The following is a 21,523-nucleotide window of genomic DNA, read 5'->3' as shown; positions in this document are numbered from 1 at the left end:
GAGCACCACGGGGACCCCACATCCCCTCTGCCAGCCCTGGGGGCCTGTGCACAGGGGAGTGGGAGCCAGAGTGCAGGGTTGTGAGGGGGAACTGTCCCCGCCCATCGGCCTGAACCTCTCAGGAGGTGGGGTTGGGGGAGGGGACAACCGAGGTGGTCATGGCAGGGGGGCAGGGGTCGGGGCAGGAAGGTCATGGCCGGGGGAGGGGGGGCAGCCCTAACCCAGTCTCTCCCCAGGAGGCGACAGCTTGAGATTCATGTCGCAGGGTCGTAAGTTTGCCCCCTGCTTCTGGCCCACACGTGGCCCCTGCACCTGTGTGAGGCGGGGGTGCAGGCCTTGTACACCTACAGTGGGTGTCCACGGAGCGAGCCCGCCCTGCTCCACCCCTCTGTCACCCCAGGGGCCGTGGGGTTGTGCGAAGCTGTGGGGATCCCTGGGGAAGGACTGCGGCTGCAACAAAGTGCGCTGCCACTGCACAGAGCCGGGACACCTCGCCCCGGGGCTAGAGCCGGCCCACCGGGTGGCACAGGCGTCCCCAGCAGGAACCTGGCCTTTGAGGATAAACCTGTCCTGGGGCTGGCCCGCCGTCAAAGTCCCAGGGGAAGCTGGCCAAGGGCCGGAGGGGGTCTTTCAGGCACAGCTTGCTCCAGGTGCTCAGGTGAGGGCCCCTCCCCCGCCTGCCTTCTTCCTGGCCCTGCTGTCTCGCCCCCAGGCCACGAGATCAGAGACTCTCCCATGGTGGAAGGACAGCGGCCCGGGGTCCCACGCCATCTCTGACCCAGTCCCTGGAAGGCAGGGGTTCCAGCCGGCGCTTGGCACTTCTAGACGCACGTTCTGGAGTCTAGGGCAGTGACAGGAGCAGGGGGGCCTGGCCAGACAGGAGCTGGGGGAGGGGCCACCGCCCACGCCCTGACCCTGCTGCTGCTGAGGCTGCTCCCTGCTCCGGGGATTCCTGCGTGCTGAGACCCCAGCCTTCCCTCCCGCATCAGGGCGGCAGCCCCGAGTCCCACACGGAAGCCGGCCCCTAGTCTGGGGAGCTGCCTCCGTGTGCTCACGGTGCTGGGGGCAGCTGGGAGGGGTCCTGGCTTGCACCCCAGGCCCCCATCCTGCACTGCTCCCCTCCCCTCCCCCTTCCCGGCCCCAGCAGCTGGACCCCGGCTGGCTCCAGTGGCCTTGCTGGCACAGCACAGCGTGGCCAGCTGGGGGCCTCCAGAGCTAGACCTGCTGGGGCCAGACATACAGAAGAGCCACAAGGCCCAGTTCTGGCCCAGCCGCCTCACTCCCTGCAAGGTGCCCAAGCACCAGAGGGGAGGGCCTGGCCGCAGGGCATCAGCCGATGGCCGGGGGCCACCAGACAAGCCCCCTACGTTCCCCTCTCTGAGTGGTCCTGGAGGTCAACACTAGCATTAGGCCATTCTTCATGCAGAAACTAGAAACACTAGCATTAGGCCATCATTCATGCAGAAACTGAGGCCCACAGAGGTTAAGCAAGCTGCCCGGTCACATAAGCAGTGGGGAAGCTGGGGTTTGAACTCCAGGACCAGTGATCGGGGCACAGATGAAGCATGTGCAAAGGCCCTGGGACAGGAAGGAGCAGCAAAGTGTGTGAGGAGGACATGAAGGAAGGAGGTGGGGAGTCATGGGACAGGCCCATGTGGCCGTGGGGGCCGGGTCTGTGCCCCAGAGTCAGGGCCCCTCCAGCGGGCACAGGGGGTGACCTGTGTTCGAGAGCCTCTGGCAGGGGCACTCGGGGGGCCCCAGTGTATAGCAGAGGCCAGCGGGCTTGAATCCTTCCCTGTGGCTCTAGGGTCAGCCCTCCCATGCCTGTGCTCTGGCCCCTCGTGTTCCGTCTCCGTGAAATCACCAGCCGCTGGGGCCCCAGCCTCAGACCTGACACCAGGGAAGACGCCACGCCCTTGCTTGGCAGACCCTCCCCCCTGCAGGACCGTGGGGCAGGGAAGAGGGGGACAGATGGACCGTAATAAACTGTGTGGACCTGTGTGACTCTGACCCCACTCCTGCTTTCCGTGGGCCATGTGGCCGTGCACGAGCCATGGCTTCCCTGCTGATGAAGCAGGCTGCACCCAGAAGGCTCTTCATGGAGGCCACTAAAGTCTGGGGTGGGCTGCTCCCGGGACAGGCTCCAGGCCGGGACCCCGGGGACTGGGCCAGAGGCGGCGATGTGCGGAGACCCTGAGCAGGGATGTTCAGTATCTTCCTCCTCTTGTTTTTCTGGTAACATCTTTATGGAGATGAGATTCCCATGCTGCAGATACACCAGATTCTAGAACTTTCCGTCACCTTAGAAGGAAACCCCGTCCCCACCAGCCGTCACCCCCTGGCCCTGGGGCCCATGAGCCCCCTTCCCGTGTGTGGGGGGGCCCTGTTCTGGGCGGGTCACCCGCGTGGACTCACACCCCGCATGCCCTTCTGTGTCTGCTTCCCTCCCCAGGCGTCGTGGGCTCGGGTCCGTCCCCGGGGCCGTGTGTGGGGGCCTCGCTCCTGTCGGCGGCCGGGGACGCTCTCGCGTGCGGGGACCTGTGTGTTCCAGCCATCAGCCAGCGGGTGTTTGGACTGTGCCTCGACTTGGCTGCTGGGCGCACCCGGGGCCTTTCGCTCTGGCCACTTCTTTCCTGCACAGAAGCGTTGGCCTGCCACACCCCCGCACCAGCACCGTGGCCCTGTCCTTGCTTTGCAGGAAGCCACGGGTTGTATTGTTCTGTGACACCCTCAAGGGAGAACCACATTTAGAGGCAGGGAGGCCAGGAAGGAAGCCTCGGGCCTCGTCCGTGTCCTGGCGTGGCTCCATCTGGCTGCAGATCAGGGCAGGGTGTGGAGGGAGAAAGGCTTATCTCCCCATCCCAGCTGTTCCTTCCTGGCCCAGCGGGGCGATCCCACGGGTCCCCAGGTGAGTGGGAGGCCACCAGCATGACGGAGAAGGAGCCCCGCACTGCTTGAGCACTCAGCACTGCCCAGGGCCATCTCCAACAGTGTCAAACGGCCTCCCTCCGGTTTCCACGAGATGGCAGGACTCCACTCCCTCTAGGAGAGACAAAGCCACCAAGCAGGCCCTCAGGACAATGAGACCCTATCCTCCCACATTCTGGGACACAAAGTCAGAGATCAAGGTGGGCAGGACTGCCCTCCCTCCCAAGGCTCCGGGAGAGGACCCTTCCCGGTTCCTCCAGCTCCTGGGCGCTCCAGGCATCCCTCGGCCTGTGGCTGTGGCCCCCCTGTGCTGCCTCCGTGGTCACGTGGCCTCTGCCCTGTGTCTGTCAGAATTCCCCTTTTATGAGGACATCAGCCGTAGGCTAGGACACACCCTGCTCCAGTGTGACCTCATTTTAACCCAGTCACCTGCAGCTGCTCCAAAATAAAGGCCCGTTCTAAGGTGCGTCTGGATACAGACAGGGGAGGGGGGGCACCATTCACGCCGGCACAGACATGGACACTCATCACCCCATGGAAAACACCAGCTCACCTGCCCCGGTGCCCTGTGAGGGGAAGGTCCTCAACACAGCTGACTGACGAGGGGACCTGGGCTCTGGGGATGAAGCCACGCATCCCGCAACCCGTGGTGGGGTTGGGGGGAGGGGCAGGATCGGGTTCGCGCCTGGGCACGGCAGCGCGGTGCTCAGCAAACAGATGAGCCTCAAGGAAAGCCCGGCCAGCTGGGGGTCTGCCCCAGAATAACAGACTGGAGCCCACAGCGTGGGGCCTGGGGATTGGAAAACGGCTGTCCGGAGGCTGAAGTCAGGGCGTCCAGGGAGATCGGACTGGAGCACAGATCCAGAATTAATTCGCCACGACGCTAAGCTTCTCAAATTAGACCCTTTCTCTCCTGTCTTAGGGTTGAAGGGGGGGTGCCTGCCAAGGAGCTCCGGCAGACAACGGGGGCGGGAAGAGTCACGGAGGGAGGGAGGGGCCGTGTGCAGAACCCATGGGGGAGCCAGGCGGGGGGACCACCATCCCCATAACGTTGGAGGTGGAGGACTGGCCGAAACCAAAGGCTGAGCGAGAAAGAGCCCTCCTGAGACCCCAGTATGGCAAAGACACCAGCCAACCTCGGGTGAGGAGCCCGTGGGCCACGGGGGAGCCCCAAGAGGGCAGCCAGCTCAGTGAGTGGGGGCAGCTGCCATCTTTCGGGAGAAAATATCACTTAAGCGGTGAAGAGCCCCAGAGCTGAGAGTCTGAACCCCCTCGCGGGCTGGGCATACTCCGGGGGGCCTCCCCTGCTCAGCACCCCTGCGCACCCCCCGGGGCGGTCCAGCCCCACCCCCACTGCCATCAAGTCCACGTGAAGGGAGGTGTGGGATTTGCATCAGCTCCCCGGCCCGTGGCCAGCAGTAACAAAGCAAAAACGGAAATCGTGCTCCAACGGATCTGGGGCCAAAAGTCCACCATTGAGGAGGGCTGGCCAGTGCGCCCGCTGCAGCCTCTGGGGAGTAACCTTCTGGCCCTCCCAGCTCCTGGGCTCCAGGCGTGGTCCCTGGACCTGTGGCCGCATCCGTCCCGGGTCTGCTCCCTCTTCCCAGCGGGTCTCCCCTGTGTGTCTGTGTCTCTCGTCTCGCGCCTCTTAGAGGGACACCAGTCGTTGGGTTAGGGTCCCCTTGATCCAGGACGAGCTCATCTCAAGACCCTTTCTCCAAATGAGGCCCCATTCACAGGTTCTGGGGGGCACCACTCAGCCCACTGACACCCTGTCCCCTGCCCGTTCCCACTGCGGACCCTCCCAGGCCCCTCCCCCTCGGTGGCCCAGACATCTCTCTAGAACACACAGCAGATGACAAGCCCCCTTTGCCCGAAACGTAAGTTGCCCCCTCTTCTCCCTCAGTCACCGCCTGTAGAGCGCTGGACTTCAAAGCTCCCCCTTTCAGAAAAATGCACATAAAAGCTAAGCGGAGACATCGTAGCCGCGGACGGATGGGAGTGACAGAACGGAAACCTGACGTCCTCTTCTCTCTCCTGCTCCATGAGTTGGAGAAGTTTTCTAAGAAAAAGCAGAAGGCAGTGGACCGGGCGGGGGTGGCGTCCTGGGTGCAGGGCGCCTGAGACAGGCTGGCCAGGAGAGGCCTCTGCCCGGAGGCGGCCAGCGTGGGGTGAGGAGGGAGCCAGCAGCACCACACAGCCTGGCACGGCCTGCCCAGGACTCCAAGGCAGGACACAGGGCCAGAGACGCTGGAGCCAAGCGCCTGGGGTGCCCGGTCCTGAGGGTCCGCAGGGGCTGGGCTTCTTGCCATCCCCAGACCAAAGCGGCAGAGACAGACCAGAGAGGAGGGCTGTCTCCCTGCAGTTCTGTCTGAGGAAGACGTCCGGACCTGGAATCTGGGCCCCTCCCGGACAGGGAGCCAGCCTCCGAGGCCAGGGTGCGGGACGGGCGGAGCAAGGAAGGGCACCTGCGGAACACAGCAGTGGCCATCGGTCCCCATCCCCACGCACCGGCGGGCAGGCCGGAGGCAAGAGCAGGAGGCAAGGAGCACGGGCTGGACACGAGGACAGAGAGTGACCAGGGCAGTGAGGGAGCTGACAACAGGTGACGGAACTGGGCTGCTTCTGGGCAGGTCAGAGACGCCAGGTGGAAGAAAGACAGGACACCCCGTTACATCCGAGTTTCAGATATAGAACAGGTACAGTTTAGTGTAAGTCTACCCCAGGTACTGCACAGGATAGGCTTACACTTTAAAAATCACGGATTTTTTTTTCTTAATCTGAAATTCAACCTGCATTTTCGTTTGCTAAATCTGGCCACCGTTGCCGGAACGATCCTGGAAGTCTTCTCCAGCCCCAGGGAGGGGCCGGGACGCTGGGTCTCGGGGGAGGCCCAGCCGCACTGTGCAAACAGGAAGCCAGCATCTCCTCCGAGATCTGCCCCCGCGCAGCCCGGCCGGGGCAGGACGGGGCCGTGGGATTCCACTCGGGCCAGAGGGACTTGAAGCCAGCCGGCGGCTTGCCTCGTCATTCTGCTCTCCGCCCCCTTCTGTCCACCCCACGGCCCCCAGGCTGGGGCTTCTGGCCTTTCTGAGGCTCCCAGGTGCTGAGGTGGGTCTCCGAGGAGCAGAACCCCTTCAGCAGCGGGACCCGGCGCCTCTCTCCTCCAGGACTCGCCGGAGCCCACTCCGCCTCTGCCCGGCCTCCCGCCTGCCCCGTCGCTGCCTCCCGGAGCCTGCCCCGTGGTCCGCAGGCTTGCCCTCGCCTCCCCACGGGGGCTGCTGCTCTGGACATCACAGCCTCAGGAGGCCGCCCAGCCCAGATCTAAAGCAGCCCCCCCTCACCCACAGAGCGGGGAGAACCTCCCCAGCTTCCTTTCCAGGGGCTTCGGCGGGTCGAATCATTAAGCGGACATAAAACAGATGAGCAGGAAAGAAACAGAGTCCGAGAACACGTCCAGTGCGCGGGAGACGCGCGGGAACCCGGGGAAACCCTCCGGATAACCGAAGCCGTCCCCTTAAACACCACCTCCAGCTAGAGCAGAAAAAGCAGATGCCGGGGTGGGGAGTCCGCTGGGGAGGTGGACAGGGAAAGGCTGCAGGGTGTCCCGTGATCCCCCTTCCTGGCCCCATGAGGCAGAGAACGGGCCGTTGGGCTTTCCCTCGTAAGTGCCTCTGGCAGAAAGGTGACTTCTTGAGTTTTCAGAGCTGCTCTGGCGTCTGCGGTTCTTAAAACACGACCAGGAAAACAGAAGAGGCGCGCCGTGGGGCTGTCGGCCTGCAGGTCTGCGGGGGTGCGGGGCGTCAGTGTTCGCACGTGCACACCCGGGACACGGGAACTGCGGGCTCAGCCTTTCCAGGAACGGCTGGGGCGTCTTCCACTGTGGCCGCGCGGGTCTCTTTCCCTCCCTGCCCTGGGTGAGGGTTTGGTTCTTCATGCCCCACACCTGTGAGTTTCCTTCCTTTTTTTTTTTTTAAAGATTTTATTTATTGGGGCGCCTGAGTGGCTCAGTGGGTTAAAGCCTCTGCCTTCGGCTCAGGTCATGATCTCAGGGTCCTGGGATCGAGTCCCGCATCGGGCTCTCTGCTCAGCGGGGAGCCTGCTCCCCCACACCCCGCCTGCCTCTCTGCCTGCTTGTGATCTCTGTCAAATAAATAAATAAAATCTTTACAAAAAAGATTCTATTTATTTATTTGACGGATAGAGATCACAAGTAGGCAGAGAAGCAGGCGGGAGTTGGGAAGCAGGCTCTCCGCCGAGCAGAGAGCCCGATGTGGGCCTTGATCCCAGGACCAATCCTGGGACTGATCCCGGGACTGATCCTGGGACCCTGAGACCATGACCTGACCCGAAGACAGAGGTTTAACTGACTGAGCCACCCAGCTGCCCCTGTGAGTTCCCTTCTGATCACAGCGTCCCGCCTGGTGGCTGTGGATGGGGTCTCCCCGTGGCCGTGACTTGCTGCGTTCCCGGACGGCGTGGGTCGGCAAGCTTCATTTCACGGGCTTAGTGCCTTTTTGTGGGTCTTTGGAGAAGTGTTGTATTCAGATCCTTTGTCCGTTTTTAAATTGGATTGTTTGTCCTTGTCTTAAATCAGGTTGTAAGTGTCCTCTGCATATTCTAGACGTCCCTCATCAGATATGTGATTTGCCAATAGTTTCTCCCATTCTATGTGTTGTTTTTTCACTTCCTTCTTGGTGTTCTTTGAAGCACAAAGTTTTTAATATTTTATTGTTGATCGATCTTTTGGTGTCATTTATAAGAACCACTGCCTAACTAGGTCATGAAGATTACACCTTATTTTTGTTTGAAATTATTTTCTCATTTAAAAAAGTATTTTTGTGAGGGACGCCTGGGTGGCTCAGTTGGTTAAGCAGCTGCCTTCGGCTCAGGTCATGATCCCAGCTTCCTGGGATCGAGTCCCACATCGGGCTCCTTGCTCGGCAGGAAGCCTGCTTCTCCCTCTGCCTCCATCTGCCAGTGCTCGCTCTCTCTCTCTCTCTGACAAATAAATAAATAAAATCTTTAAAAAATAAAAAAAATAAAATAAATAAAAAAGTATTTTTGTGGGGCACCTGGGTGGCTCAGTCGGTGAAGTGTCCGCCTTTGGCTCAGGTCATGACCCTGGGGTCCTGGGATCCAGGTCCGTGTTGGGCTCCCTGCTCCGCGGGAAGCCTGCTTCTCCCTCTGCCTCTCCCTCTGTCTCCCCATGAATAAATAAATAAATAAAAGCTTTAAAAATAAAAAAATCTTTGTTGTAGTGGTGCCCCTCTGGCTGGGTTGGTCGAGCACGCAACTTTTGATCCCAGGGTTGTGAGTTCGAGCCCCACGTTGGGTGTAGAGATTACTACTATTACTTTATTTTTTAAAAAGATCTTATGTATGTATTTGACGGAGAGAGACACCGCGAGAGCGGGAACACAGGCAGGGGGAGCGGGAGAGGGAGGAGCGGGCTCCCCGCGCAGCAGGGAGCCCCACGCGGGGCTCGAACCCAGGGCCCCGGGACCATGACCCGAGCCACCCGCGCGCCCCGAGATTACTACAGATGATCTCCTCGGGGCGCCCGGGTGGCTCCGTCGCTCGGCGTCTGCCTTAGGCCCGGGCCGTGGTCCCCGGGGCGGATCGAGCCCCCCGCCGCCCCCTCTCTCGCGGCGCCGCGAAACGCGGAATCTCAGAAACACACAGAAGTAAAGCTTCGCGTCCGAGCACAACAGGAAGGAAGTGCGCGTCCGCCGGGACGCGCGGTCGCGGGCGAGGAGCGGGCGAGCCGGCCGGGGCCGCCCCCGCACGAGCCCGCGCAGACCCCGCACGCGACCCCGAGCCGGGGACCAGGCTCCCTCCACCCGCTCGGCCGGCTGCCCGCGCAGCCCCGGACGCGCGTCCCACCTGCCCCGGGGTCCCCGCCCAGGCTCTTCTGGTCCGCGTCGCGACGAGACACGCACACTCCCGGACGGGGACCTCGAGCCCCGGCGAGGACACGCGTCTGCTCTGACGTCACACTCCGCGGGGCCGACGAAAGGGAGGAGGGGCTCGGCGCAGTCCCCGCTGGTCCCGCCCCCGTTTCCTAGCAACGGAGCCAGGGCCCCAGGACGGGAGGGGGGGAGGCGGGGGCCAGGCGGGGGCCAGGGTCACGTGGCCCGCTGCTGGCGCCCGTACGTGCGTCCGCGCGCGTGCGCGGAGGGGCGGGGGGGAGCCGCCACGCCGTGCGCGTCCCCGCCCCTCGACGTCGCCCGGCGCGCGCGCGCCCGGCCCTCCCTCCGGTTTTTATAGCGCCGCGGGCGGCGGTTGGCGGCGGGGACGGCACGGACGGTGGTGACATGGCGGCTCCGCGGCTCGTGGTGCTGGCGCTGGCGCTGCTGGGCGCCGAGGTCGGCTGCGGGGCGGGTGAGCGTCCGGCCCGGCGCGGGTGGGGGCGGGGCCGGGGCCGGGGCCGGGGGCGCTGGAGGGGGCGGGGGTCCCTGGAACCCGGACGACCTCCGCGGGAAGCCGGCTGTGCCGGGCCGAGGGGACCCCCGCGCGGCGGCCTCGGCGAAGCCTGGAGCGGAGCCCGCCGTCCGCCCGCGCCCGGGGCGCCCCCGTGGTGCTCGAGGGGACGCGCGGGGGTCGCCTCGGCCGGGGGCGGTCTCCGGGCCCGCGGGGCATCGTTCTTCCTGGCAGGATTTGGGTCCCGAGTCGCGCCCCGGGGAGGCCCCTGCGCCCGCTGTGGCCCGGACGCCGGAGCCCTTGGAGGGAAGCCGGCGCGCTCCGCCGGCTGGGCTTTCTGTCCGACCTCGGGGCGCAGAGGGAGGTGGCCGCGCTTTGCAGGAGGGGAAACTGAGGCCGGGGGCGGGCACGGGGGCCAAGGTCGCCGTGAGGTCGCCTGGGCAGCCTGGGTCGGAGCGGGAAGTGTCGGGCGCGCCGTTGTTAGCCTGGGACGCGTGTGTTCCCGGAGCTCTTCCCGGGAGTGGGCCACGGTTTGCGGGTGGGCGACGTGGTTCGGGAGCGCCCGCTGGAGCCCGGGTTCTGGCGTGTCTGCGGGGGAAGCAGGACAGCCTGTGTTTTCCCGATAGAGATGGGCTTCCTGGGTGGACGCTTCCCGTTCTGTTCTAGGGTAAAGGTTTCTCCGGATGGGCCCTCAGGAGCAGAGTGCAGGGAGGGGGCCGGAGCGCTGGTGGCTGGCAGCAGCCCGCGGGCCTCTTGGAGGAGCTTCAGCCCCTCACCTGACCCACCGGCCGGCCTCAGCTGGCCGCCTCCAGTTTATTGAATGCCCCTGGGCGAGGGCCTTGGCCCCTGGCAGGCACACCCACTGTCGGCCCGCGGGTCTCTGGAGCCCTCGGATAGGAGCCCACACGCGAGATGAGTGCGGAAGATAGGCTGCGAGTGGAGCCTTTGCAGATCGCTGCCCTCGGCTGGAGGTGCCCACGGCCGGCCGGCGGTGGGGGTAGGGGCTCTTGGTTTACCTCTCTCTGCTGGGTGGGGTAGCGCAGTCCCGAGGTCGCCCCCTCCACCTCCTTCCTGGGTTCTGTCCACACGGCTCTGGCAGGGATGCTGGAAGGAACTGCCACGGGGGCTTGGGCTGTCCCTCTCGCACACCATGTGGAGGGGCGGGCTCCGCGTGTCTGCGGGGTGTCTGGATCCACCTGGGACCTGCATCTGTGCTCTCTTCATTCTCACTTTTTTTTGTTGTTTAAGATAGAGTGAGCAGAGAGAGAGCATAAGCAGGGGTGGGCAGGGGCAGACGGAGAGGGAGAAGCAGGCTCCCCGCTGAGCAGGGAGCCCAATGTGCTGCTGAGTCCCAGGACCCCAAAACCAGGACCTGGACCAAAGGCAGACGCTTAACCCAGCAAGCCCCACGGGCGCCTCGTCCTTTCTCGGCTCTGGCAGCCGCACATCTCCCTCCGGGGACTCAGAAACACCGTGCGTCCCTGTTTGCCTCTCCTGCCTGGGTCAGCTTCCCAGAGACTCTTCAGGGGACTGTGCCAGCAGGGGGTTTCCTCAGCTGATGCAGCCACGTCGGCTGAGGCCGCAGGACAGGGCGCTCTCTGGGACTGTCCTGGGTCCCCTCGGCCTGGTTGGGGTACAGGTGGATGCCAGTTTGCTGGCTGGTCCTGCCTGCTGCTGACGGGCCTCCTCAGAGCCTCCTGTGGGGAGGGGAGCTGGACCCGCCTGCCAGGGAAGTGCAGGGGGTGGGCGGGGCTGTGCAGAGCCCCGAGCCTGTGGCTGGTGTCCCAGAAATGTTCTCTCGCTCCTCCTACCTGAGCAGGCGGTGGAGGTGGGTGGGGAGAGGGGGGTTGCCGGCAGCCTCCTCTGCTCCTGGGCTGTTTACCATAAGGCCCGCCTGGCCCCGTGCCCTGCCTGGCTGCCTCAGGGCGTGGAGGAGGGGCGGCTGTTTTTAGATGAAGGTGACTTGACTTGGAAACGAGGCTCAGGGTCACATGGCCAAAACTGAGTTTTTACCCTTTGGCCTCTCCCTTGTTCCTCCCTCCTGCCCCTGTGAATTTCCTGGGGTGCCTCTCCCATCTGCCAGGCCAGGTGGGGTCCCCTGCTGCGTGTGACCCTCAGGCAGGGCAGGAGTGTTAGCCTGTGGTTCCTCGGACGCGGTGTGTGTGTGGGGGGGCCCTGCCGTGGCCTCTCAGTGGAGTCCCCTGCACCCCTGCTCCTCGCTGGGAGAAGCCCCAAGCCTGTGGGGTTTGGGCCACGTCCTTGTCTCCCAGGGAGGCAGGGTGCAGCTGGGACCAATCTGACGAACCGTTCTCCTAGCCTGTGGCTGAGGGGACAAGGGTACAGCCGTGGGTCCCGAGGCTTCAGAGAGAGGCAGGCCTGTGGGGGCGGGGAGGGCCGCCTCGGGCCTCACTTCCTGCCCTGACTCACCACTCCCAGCTCCTCTCCGAGCTGCTGGTTTTGCAATCTTGGGAAATCGTGACTCCTGAGAAATGCAGCTAGCTGGGAGGGGATCCTTTTGTAGAAACGGCTCGGCCGGAGAAGGCTGTCAGCCTCTTGCAGCTTCCGGCCTCTGTCTGCTTGTCCTTGTGCCATCTGAGTCCTGCAGACGGCCTTCAGGCTACCCCGGTGGGTGGACATGAAGGCCCACCTGTCCCCAGGACCTTGGGGGGTGTGCTGCCTTGCCCCTGAGCAGAATGGCCGAAGCCCTCAAGGCCTTGTGGCTGGCAGCCGGCGCTCGGCTATGCTGCCTGAAGCTGTGAGCTTGTGTGCAGCACACGGGTACGCACGCGTGTGTCGGTGTGTGTGTACATCTGTACCCGACGGCCCGTGGGGGTGGGAGGGGCCTCCGTGCAGTTCCTGTCCGTCTCTTGGGGGTCCAAGACCTGTGTCCCGTCCACAGTGGCCTTCGGTCCGACCTCCTCCCACAAAGGCCGCCGCCCCCCCACCCCCAGAGTGGGAGCGCTTCTCGGAAGCGGAGGGCTGTGCGTTCAGTTCCTGGCGGGACAGGGGAGGGGAGCTGTCAGCCCACGGAGGACTCAGGTACCCGGGACCCTCTGAGGAGGAGCCAGGCGCGTCCTGCCTGTGAGTGACTGGAGAAAGCCACCCGGCCGAGATCACCGTCCAGTGAAGATGGCCTGCTGCCCTTTCGGGTTTTCGGGTTGCATTTCCTTTCTGTTTTTTAAAGATTTGATGTATCTATTTGAGAGAGAGCACACACACGAGGGGTGAGAGGGGCAGAGAGAGCAAAGCAGGCTCCCTTCTGAGGGGGAGCCTGGTGATGTGGGGCTCCATCCCAGGACCCCGGGGTCTTGACCTGAGCCGACGGAACCCCCCCAGGTGCGCCTTTGGGTTAAATTTTCTTAGTGACTGCCTGGGTGTATGCGGACGATGGACCCTATTTCTTGTTGGCACTTCCATCTCCTGTTAGGGTTTTTTACCCACCTTAATGCTCTGGGCGTCTCCCTACAGACGAAATGGGAAAAAGCTTGTTGCCCGTCGCCCTGGGCTGGCTCTCTCCGTGTCCACATCTCTGGGCACAGTCTTCTAGAAGGCATGTGAATTTGAGTGGCGGCGTAAACAGAGTTGCTAACAGTCTGGGAACCTGCTCTCTAAAGTGGCCGCCCTCCTGCAGGAGGAGGGCAGGGACAGGGCGCGCACAGGAGCGTCTTCTGCTGGGAGCCCTGGGATGGGGCTCTGATGTGGATCCAGGCGGGCTTGCTGCCCCCCTGCGGCCCAGCCTCTAGTGCGGGGCAGGGGTGCGGGTCCCCCTTCCCCTGCCTGCTCTCTTCAGGGGGCCCTCCCTGGCTCAGGCTCTGCTGCTCGGTTCTGCGCGCGGTTTTCACATTTCGCTTCCTAAAGAGAACACCTCAGACCGGTGGGGAAGTTCGCTTAGTTGGACATGGAGAGGAAGGGCCCCTGGGGGTCCACCTCGGCGTCTGGGCCATCTCCATGGTGGCTTTGTGACAAGTGAGAGCAGAGCTCTTGACCTTCCAGAAGAGGCCGTCCGGCCGGGGGCGGGGGGGGGGGGGCAGCTGGAGGCTCCAGCCCTCAGGCCCCGCCTCGGATGGCCTTGCTTTGAAGTGGGGAGGGGCCTCGGCAGGGGTGTCCAGTGAGGGAGTGGTGGCTTGGGCTGTGTAAATTTACTTTCTGTTTATTTTTTTAAGATTTTTGTGTTTTGAGAGCAGGAGCAGTGGGCGGGGGGTGCAGAAGGACAGGCAGAGCAGGGAGCCTGATGCGGGACTCGATCCCAAGCCCCGGGCATCACGACCTGAGCTGAAGACAAGACACCCAACTGACTGAGCCACCCGGTTGTCCCTAGGTCTACCTTTTAAAAAAGGAAATTTCAGGTGTGTGCTGGGGCGGGACCCAGCAGTCCGTGGGCCCAGGCTAGTCGTGGGCTTCTGCTCCCACACCTGAGACCCAGCCAGTTAATTTGTCTCCTGCCGGGAAGCTGCTTCGAGCCCTCCGTTGTGAGCCCCGCGGCCCCTCTGGCACAGCGGGAGGAGCCAGCTGTGACTCAGGCTTGTGGCCTCTCCTCCAGGCCTGCAGTGGCTGGGCTGTTGCAGGCTGGCCCAGGGGCATGTGGGCCCACGGGCAGGCGGCTTGGGCCCTCGATTTGGGCCCTTTCCTGCTCTGATCCCTCTGCTCACGTCCTGTCCTGTGGCCCCCAGTGAGCCACATCTGGACTTCCATCGATGACACTGGCTCCAAGACACGCCTTACCTGCACCTTGAACAGCAGCACCACTGAGATCACGGGCCACCGCTGGGTGAAGGGGGGCAAAGTGCTCAAGGAGGATGCCCTGCCAGACCTGAAGACGGAGTTCGAGTGAGTGGGGCCCGGAGGCGGGTTAGCCCCAGGGCCTGCAGAGATGCCGCCCCCCGGCCCCTCCCTGCGCCCCGCTTGCTCTGATGTGTCGTTGCCAGTGGCCTCTGTGGTCAGTCGGAACGAAGGTTTCGGCTGGTGGGCTCGCTCTGGACAGATGTTAGGCACGAGCTCTGCACGCATCCCCTGGCTGTGAGATGGCCAAGGCCCAGGCTCCAGTGAGGGGCCAGGGGCTGCTGAATGTAGGGCCAGCCTCCAAGACCCTTCCCTCCTCTCCCCAGGGTGCTGGCTCGGGTGGGCGGGCAGACTTGGGTTCCGCCCAGCCTGAGGTCTCCCCTCCCTGGCCCCCTGAGGTCTCAGGCACTCTAGGGTACCCTGCGCTGAAGCCTTGTCTTGGTCAGGAAGGCCCAACTCTAGAAGCAGGGTCCTGTTTCTGGTTTCTGGGGTGGCTGGGCACAGAGACTCATGGAAGCAGGCCCCAGTCAGGGAGGGGGTACCAGTTCCCTGTGCCGACACCGCGCCTCCTTGTCTCTCCCGACTGTGACCCCCGACCGCTCCTGGCCCTGACTCTGCTGGGAGTGCCCTGCGGCGTGCTGTGGCGTGAGCTGTACTCGGGAAGGGTTGGTGCTCCCGCACGGGCCCTGCTCACGGCCGTGTGTCTGCTTGCAGAGTGGACTTGGGGGAGCGCTCTGGGGAGTACTCGTGCATCTTCCTCCCAGAGCTCGCGGGCAGGACCAATATCCAGGTGAAGGGTGAGCTCGGCAGGCCCCTGGCACATCCGGGGGTGGGGGCGACGCTGCCCTCCAGCCCAGCAAGGCTGGCTGGGGAGGCAGCAGAGCGCGGGCTCAGGCCCCTGCCTTGCTCGGTCTCCCCGTAGGGCCCCCCAACATCAAGGCCGTGAAGAGGTCAGAGCATGCCACAGAGCGGGAGACGGTCGTGCTGGGCTGCAAGTCGGACTCCTTCCCCCCGGTCAGCGAATGGGTGTGGTACAAGATGGAGAACTCCGGGGAGGTGAGAGATGGGGCGGGGTGGGGGGGGACACGACCTGCTGACCTTAGCCGCGGTCTCTGCTTCAGTGCCTACAAGGTCCACCTGTCCCCAGGTCATCAGCAACAGCTCCCAGAGCAAGTACTTGGTGATATCGTCGGAGACCAAGACGGAGCTGCACATCGCGAACCTGGACCTGGAGGCGGACCCCGGCAATTACGTGTGCAACGGCACCAGCCCTGAGGGCACCGGCCAGGCCATCATCGTGCTGCGTGTGCGCAACCGCTTTGCTGCCCTCTGGCCCTTCCTGGGCATCGTGGCCGAGGTGCTGGTGCTGGTCACGGTCATCTTCATCTACGAGAAGCGGCGGAAGCCGGACGAGGTCCTGGACGGTGAGCCACACGCCCTCTGCGCCTGTAGGCTTGGGGTTGGGGCGGGGCCGCTGTCCAGGAGCTCCGGATGGAGGAGGGTGCTGTGGGGTGAGGGTCCCTGGCAGGGGGACACTCTGGCCTCTGTCCCAGGGCTGTCAGTGGGTGGGCGTCCCCCGTTCCTCCTCCCCTGCAGACAGGCTGTGGCAGCAGAAGGCGCCTGACCTAGTGCAGACCACGTGCTCTGAGGGGCGCGCCCGGGGGGTGGGGCTGCCTGCCTGTCTTCTGCGGTCAGGGACGCCGAGGGCCCCGTGGGGGGCTGGTGTGATGCCACTTCTGACGGCCTGTCCTCCTCTTGCATGTGGCTGCACACCGGCGCAGATGAGGACGCGGGCGCCGCGCCGCTGTAAGTTGGGGCGGGGGGGGGGGGCGTGCGGGGCGGGGGGGGGCCCCCGTGCGGGCCTTGGGACAGTGGGGGCCTCCGCGGGGCCTCCTGAGCGACCAGAGGCCCGTCCTCCTACCCCAGGAAGAGCGGGGGGCACGTGAATGACAAGGGCAGGAATGTGCGGCAGAGGAACGCCAACTGAGGTGAGGCTGGGGTGGGGGCGGGGCGGGCAGGGCGTGGGAGCGGGGTGCCCGCCCGCAGGCCTCAGGTTCTGAGAGCCCCTCCCGTCCCTGCAGCGGCCAGCCTCCGTCTGGAGCAGCTCCGTGCCTGGTGTTTGCAGAGCCTGCGTTCTTCTCCCAGAGGAGACCTGCCCCGCGGAAGCAGACCACACACACCGTGGGTCAGATCACAGCGTTTCTCTCTTTTTTAAACTAGGGTTTTCTACACATAGAATTCCTTCCTTAGGGGTTTTGTTTTTCCTTTTTAAAGATTTGTGAGCGCCTTGGGGGAGCCGTGAGCTTCCTGTGAGACTCCTGTCCTCGGCCCGTCCCCTCAGCTGCCCCTGCCCTCCTGTCCCGTCTGTTCCCCCGTGTCTCCCACCCGTCCCTCCTGTCCCTTGGGCATTTAGCCGTCTGGCCTGTAGTGGGGGTTGTGAAGGGCCGCCTTCTGGGGCTCTCCCTCCTGCGGCTGCGGGGCCTTGTTGGGACCCTCTGTGCAAGGTCGCAGGCCGTGCCCGGTGCAGGTCTGAAGTTGTGCGGATGCGGCACCTTGGGTCTGTGTCGTGCAGCTGCTGGCAGGCCCACCGGGCCCTCCCCGGCCCTGTGTGCACCTGCCGGCGGCCGCGGCTACAAAGCCCCCTCCCCAGGGGCTCGCCAGCGTCCTGACTGGCCCACCGCCTGCCTGCTCACCAATAAAGAAAGGCTGACCTGTCTCTTTCTCCTCGGGCTTCTGCGCGCGCTGACCGGGTCTTCCTGGAGAGCGAGCGGGGGCGCAGGGTGGTGTGGTTGGGGTCCTGGGGGTGGGGCAGGGCTGACAGGCTGGCCGGGAGCTTTGTTGCCAGGGCGGGGGGTGGGGCACGCAGAGGACTACGAGGGGTCCTGTGAGAGCTCCACAGCAGGGCTGGGCCCCCCAGAACAGGCAGCTCGTACGCACAGTGCCTGCACCCTTGCCCTGGGCTGGAACATGTGAGGGCCATGGGCCACCTAGGACCTCATGAGAGCCCCAGCAGGTGTCCCCAGCAGAGCTAGCCCCTGGGGACTTTGCTCCAGCCCAAGAGGGGCTGCCTGAGGCCTGGAAAGACAGAGGTGGCCCTCCTGAGCCTGGTGCCCAGGACAAGAGGTCCCTGTTGGCTGAGCACAGCCTGACACTGGAACAGACTGGGCCACGTGGACGGGGTTGAGGGGCTGGGTCGTACTCTAGGGGGAGCAGATAGGAGGGGGCAGGGCCTCCCCAAATCTGGGGGCTCTAGCAGGTGCCAGCCAGGCCTCCTGCCTGGTGCTAGAGGGGAAGCTGTCCCAGGGAAGGGAACAGGCTCGTGCAGGTAGACCCTGCTGCCTGAGGGACTCTATGCCACCCCTCCGGACGTGGGCCCAGACCTCCAGCAGGACTGGAGGCCAGAAAGCGGGGTCTGGGCGTGAAATCCTGCTGTTGGGAAAAGCTCCAACATAGCGAATCCCCAAACGTTGAAGACAGGCTTGGCCTGCGAGCCACCAGTCTGACTCCCAGGCTCTGAGGTGGGAGGCGAGGCCCGTGTGGGTGGTGGTGGCCCTGGGCGCCCGTCCCCACTGGGTCCAGGCTTCAGCATGGCCCCCAGGACAGCCGCATCCAGCTGTGGATGTTGTGCCTGGGCTTCTGTGGACAGAGCGGGGTCCTTTAATGGCGGTCAGGCACACCACAGCCTAGGGGGGTGCCTGACCCCCACGTCCTGGGGAGGAACTGAGCTGGGGGAAGCTGCCGGCCTGGCTCTTCCCTCCCGCCGTCACCAGAGGGAGCTGTACATGAGCCACTGAGCAGGGCTTAGGGCCCAGAGAGCCCCTCCTCTACAGAGGCTTTTGCGGTTGCACCTCCCTGGCCCCGTGGACCAACCCCCCCCCCCCCCGGCTGGACATGCCTGCGCCAGCTTCCCTAAGCCTGGGGCTCCTTGGGGGCACTAGCAACATTGGCTGGGCACCTCTGGCCTAGCTGGGGCGGGGGGCTCTATTGGGGGCTGGCCCTGGTCGGGGTGGGGGAGGTGGTGAGGGGCTGGCCCTTGCTGGGGACGCTGCCAGGGGCCCAAGAGCTTGGGTGCAACCCGCCTCCTCCCCCAAAGTCAGAGCGGTGGGCATTGGGTTGCTAGGGGTCTGTGTCCCCTCAGAGGCCATGGCTGTGTTCATTGTGCTTGTGCTGCACCCCGGTGCACAGTCGAGGGGCTCGGCCACATTCCAGATAGGAGGTGTGGTGGCTTCGGGCAGGCAGAGCATTGGGCACTGGAGGGATGTCGCCGAGCACGGTCTGTGATGTGGCAAGTGAGGCTTGGCCACCTCAGCTGACCCCTTGTTGGTCCTCCTTCCCTAAGAGACCCCCCCCAGAGAGGTGCCCCTTACACGGACACAATGAGAAGAAATGGGGTCACTCCCAAACAGCCTTGTACATCTTTAAGCCCAGAAGTACTCCCCTGTCCGTCGGTCCATCCGTGGTGCGCAGCGCTGTGCGGCCCCCTGCTGCTGGGGGGGGGGAGAACTCGTCAATGGCCTGCTGAAGCCGGCCTCAGTTTCCCCAGAGTGGAATGGAGGAGTCACAGGATTCGGTGAGATCGTCTTTGGCGAGTGCTTGGCGGCTCCGGAACCAGCATCTGGGGACTCCAACTTGGGGGGGTGGGCAGAGGGGCAGGGCTGGGGTGTCCACCCGATGAACAAGGGCACAGAACTGATGCCACTTGGAAGCGTTCGCTGGCATCTCTGGGCCCACAGACGGGGTCGCCCGCCTTTCCCTGGGATCCCCTCCCAGACCGGGAGCCCCCCGGGCACCCCCTGCGTTATAATGAGGGCCTCACCCAGCAGCAGAAGAGGGAGCAGAAACAAAGTGGGAGAGGTGTTGGGGCGTCATCAGAGTTTGGTCCTCCCACGCCATCCTTGCTCCTACCGGGGGAGTGATCTCTGTAAGGAAAGGGAAAGTCTGGTGAACCCTAGGTCAGCCGAGCTGGGGACCCCTACCTGGTCGTGCAGACAGCGCGAAGCCAAGGCAGTGGGCTGCTCTGCCCGTGGTCACTCGCTACCCTGGCAGGATGCCAGGGCTGGCCCTGCACCATGGCGGCTCTCAGACCTAAGCCCTCTGACCTGTCACCATGGCTGATGGGACATCCTGTGGCTCCTGAGTCCGGCAGTGGCTCTCCAGGCCACCCCCGAGGCTTGAACACTGGGACCTGTCACCAGGCCTTGGCCTTAGTTTGTCTTCCGGGTCTGTTTTCCACCCAGAGGGTCCCCAAACTCTAGGGGCTTCGGGGCTTTCGACCTGGACTTGCCCCAACTAGAGAGAAAGCAGGCTTGTGAGTGCCAAGAGCAGCTGGGGAGCCGGGCAGCTGGGAGGTCAGGAGGTGCCCCCCAGAGCCTCTTCTGGGGCCCAGGAATGGTGAGGGAGAAAGGGGCAAACCGGATGGTAGGAAGGGATTGGGCTGTCCGTCCGTCCGTCCGTCCGTCCTTTCTTTCCTTCTTTCTTTCTTTTTCTTTCTTTTTTGACGATCTGTGTTGATCGTCCCTTCTGCTCCTGTCAGCAGAGTGCGGGTGGCCGGAATCCCAGCCCCTGGGTCAGGTGCTTCGGAAACATTTGTGGAACGAATGCAAAAAGAGTACCGTGCCCTCTGGCAAGGGGTGAGAGGGAGTGGGAGAGACGGGGAGCTGGTGGCCGTCCGGCCCACGGTGGGGTCTGTTGGGTGGAGAGGAGTCGTCAGGACCTGGGGACAGGATCGCCAAGGCCCAGAGAGGGGCCAGGACCCCCTAGGTGACTCACAGTCCAGGCCCGCCTCTCTCCCTTCCAGGCGCAGTGGGTCCTCAGGCTGGGCCGTGGGTCCGCCGCCTCCCCGCTCTCTGCCTCAGCCCCGGGACTCTGGCGGCCTGCCCAGACTGACATGCTCCCAGGGTGAGCATAAAAGATGCCCGTTCAGCTGGAGCACACATCTGCCGGGGGCTGGCTGCAGCCTGGCACTGCCGACTCTGTGGCCCGCCCAGCTGCTCCCTCGCCCTTAGGACCCAGAGCAGCCCCGCCCACCCAGACCCGGCGGCCGCAGGTCTGGCCTGGCCTGAGGCTCTTGGGAGCAGCCCCCTAGCATGCCGGACCTGCTTGGCAGAAGCACGGGAGTCCCCAGGGCTTGAGGCATCCTGGTGGGGGCTCAAGATGGCCCGGCTCAGTCCCTCCCTCGGTCACCCAGGAGTGCCTGCTGTGTGCAGAGACAAATGACATCTCTGCCTTCATGGGCCAGACAAACTGGCAGGTGGTGGCCCCCACGGAAAAGTGCCACGAGGGCGGGTGGCTCCCAGGGGGCCAGAGGCTCCTTCTCTCTCCATTACCCAGCTCTCACTACCTCCCCCCACCCTCTGGTTGAGCTGGGATGAGGACCAAAGGACAGGGTCCTGGGCCTGTGCTCCCATGTCACCTAACGCCAGATAACCCCCAACCTGACTCTAGCCCCAGACAGAGCCTCAGCTGTCTTCCCAGAGCTGGGGGCTGAGTGGTCAGCCAGGGCCTGAGCCTGAGACAGAGAAATGGGGCAGTCCAGTGGGACGCCCATGTGCGCATCTGGTGGGAAATGGTGAGGGGGTCTGGGTTCCCCCCTCCCCATGACCCTGGGAACTTCCCCATTTTAAAGCCCACCAGTCTCACAGGAGACCACGGCTCCCCACTGAACTTCACGGCACTGTTTGAGGGTTGGGGGACACCAGCAGCATCGAGTGGCTCTTCCTCTTGGCCCCAGTTTTCCTCCCATGCAGGAGATGGGAAAGGGGGGATGACTGGGGGACCTGGAGACTGGTGGCATGGACCCCATGTTGCCCGTCCGCACACAACACATTCCCACCGGGATTTTGTCCTGGGCCTTCAAATTACAAAGCAAGGGTTCTTTTGGCCTTTAAAAAATCCTTTTATTACGGAAATTATCAAGCCTATAGAAAGGAAAGAGGCTGGCATCCGGCGGTCGCATTTCTGCGCGCCTGGCTGCGCCCTCTGGATCGGTGAACCGGTGAACCGTGGACGCGGGGAGGGTCCCTGGCTCAGGTGGAGCGCAGAGCCTCTGGCCCCGTGGCTGGGCTCAGTGACCTTGGGCGTGTCCTTCCGCTTCGCGGGCCTCAGTTTCCCTTTGTGGGACGAGGTCTGAGCGGATCTCCAAGGCCTCAGGCCGCGTGACCTTGGACCGTCTCCGACTGCGCGGCCTCAGTTTCCCCGGCGCGGGGTCGAGAGGCGGCGCGCCGGAGGGGGCTCCAGCAGAGGCGGGGCCCCTGCCCCGCCCCTCCCCCCGCGGTCCAGGCCCCGCCCCCCGCGGCTCCGCCCCAGCCCGTGCCCCGCCTCCCCCCCCTCCCTCGGGCTCGGGCCGGCGGCGGCGGCGGCGGCTCCGCTCCGCACTGCCCGGCGCCGCCTCGCC

At 64.4% G+C, this 21,523-nt stretch overlaps 1 protein-coding gene across 2 annotated transcripts; it reads left to right on the top strand.

The window, feature by feature from the left end:
• The first annotated feature begins 9,184 nt into the window (after positions 1–9,184).
• BSG (basigin (Ok blood group)) lies at positions 9,185–16,846 on the top strand. 2 transcript variants are annotated; one of them, XM_080828041.1, is made up of 8 exons: positions 9,185–9,312; positions 14,022–14,178; positions 14,845–14,927; positions 15,053–15,186; positions 15,278–15,554; positions 15,912–15,936; positions 16,057–16,118; positions 16,212–16,846. In XM_080828041.1, the coding sequence occupies exons 1-7, from the start codon at positions 9,246–9,248 to the stop codon at positions 16,115–16,117; spliced, it is 804 nt and encodes a 267-aa protein (XP_080684167.1). In that variant the 5' UTR covers positions 9,185–9,245; the 3' UTR covers position 16,118; positions 16,212–16,846. The 2 variants fall into 2 exon arrangements, 1 of the variants encoding a protein (XP_080684167.1); XR_013968281.1 differs by lacking the exon at positions 15,912–15,936 and having other exon boundaries at positions 15,278–15,578.
• The last annotated feature ends 4,677 nt before the right edge of the window (positions 16,847–21,523 follow it).

The sequence above is a fragment of the Martes martes genome (genome assembly GCF_963455335.1).
Source record: "Martes martes genome assembly, chromosome: 1".
Lineage (NCBI taxonomy): Eukaryota > Metazoa > Chordata > Mammalia > Carnivora > Mustelidae > Martes > Martes martes.
Note: the sequence above shows the minus strand (reverse complement) of the source record. Positions and strands in the feature narration are given on the sequence as shown.

Excerpts from the sequence above, each read along its gene's own strand:
- BSG (XM_080828041.1), top strand. The coding sequence starts at position 9,246 with ATGGCGGCTCCGCGGCTCGTGGTGCTGGCGCTGGCGCTGCTGGGCGCC. Across the intron at positions 9,313-14,021 it reads CGAGGTCGGCTGCGGGGCGG|TGAGCCACATCTGGACTTCC; the intron begins GTGAGCGTCCGG and ends TGTGGCCCCCAG. Across the intron at positions 14,179-14,844 it reads GACCTGAAGACGGAGTTCGA|AGTGGACTTGGGGGAGCGCT; the intron begins GTGAGTGGGGCC and ends GTCTGCTTGCAG.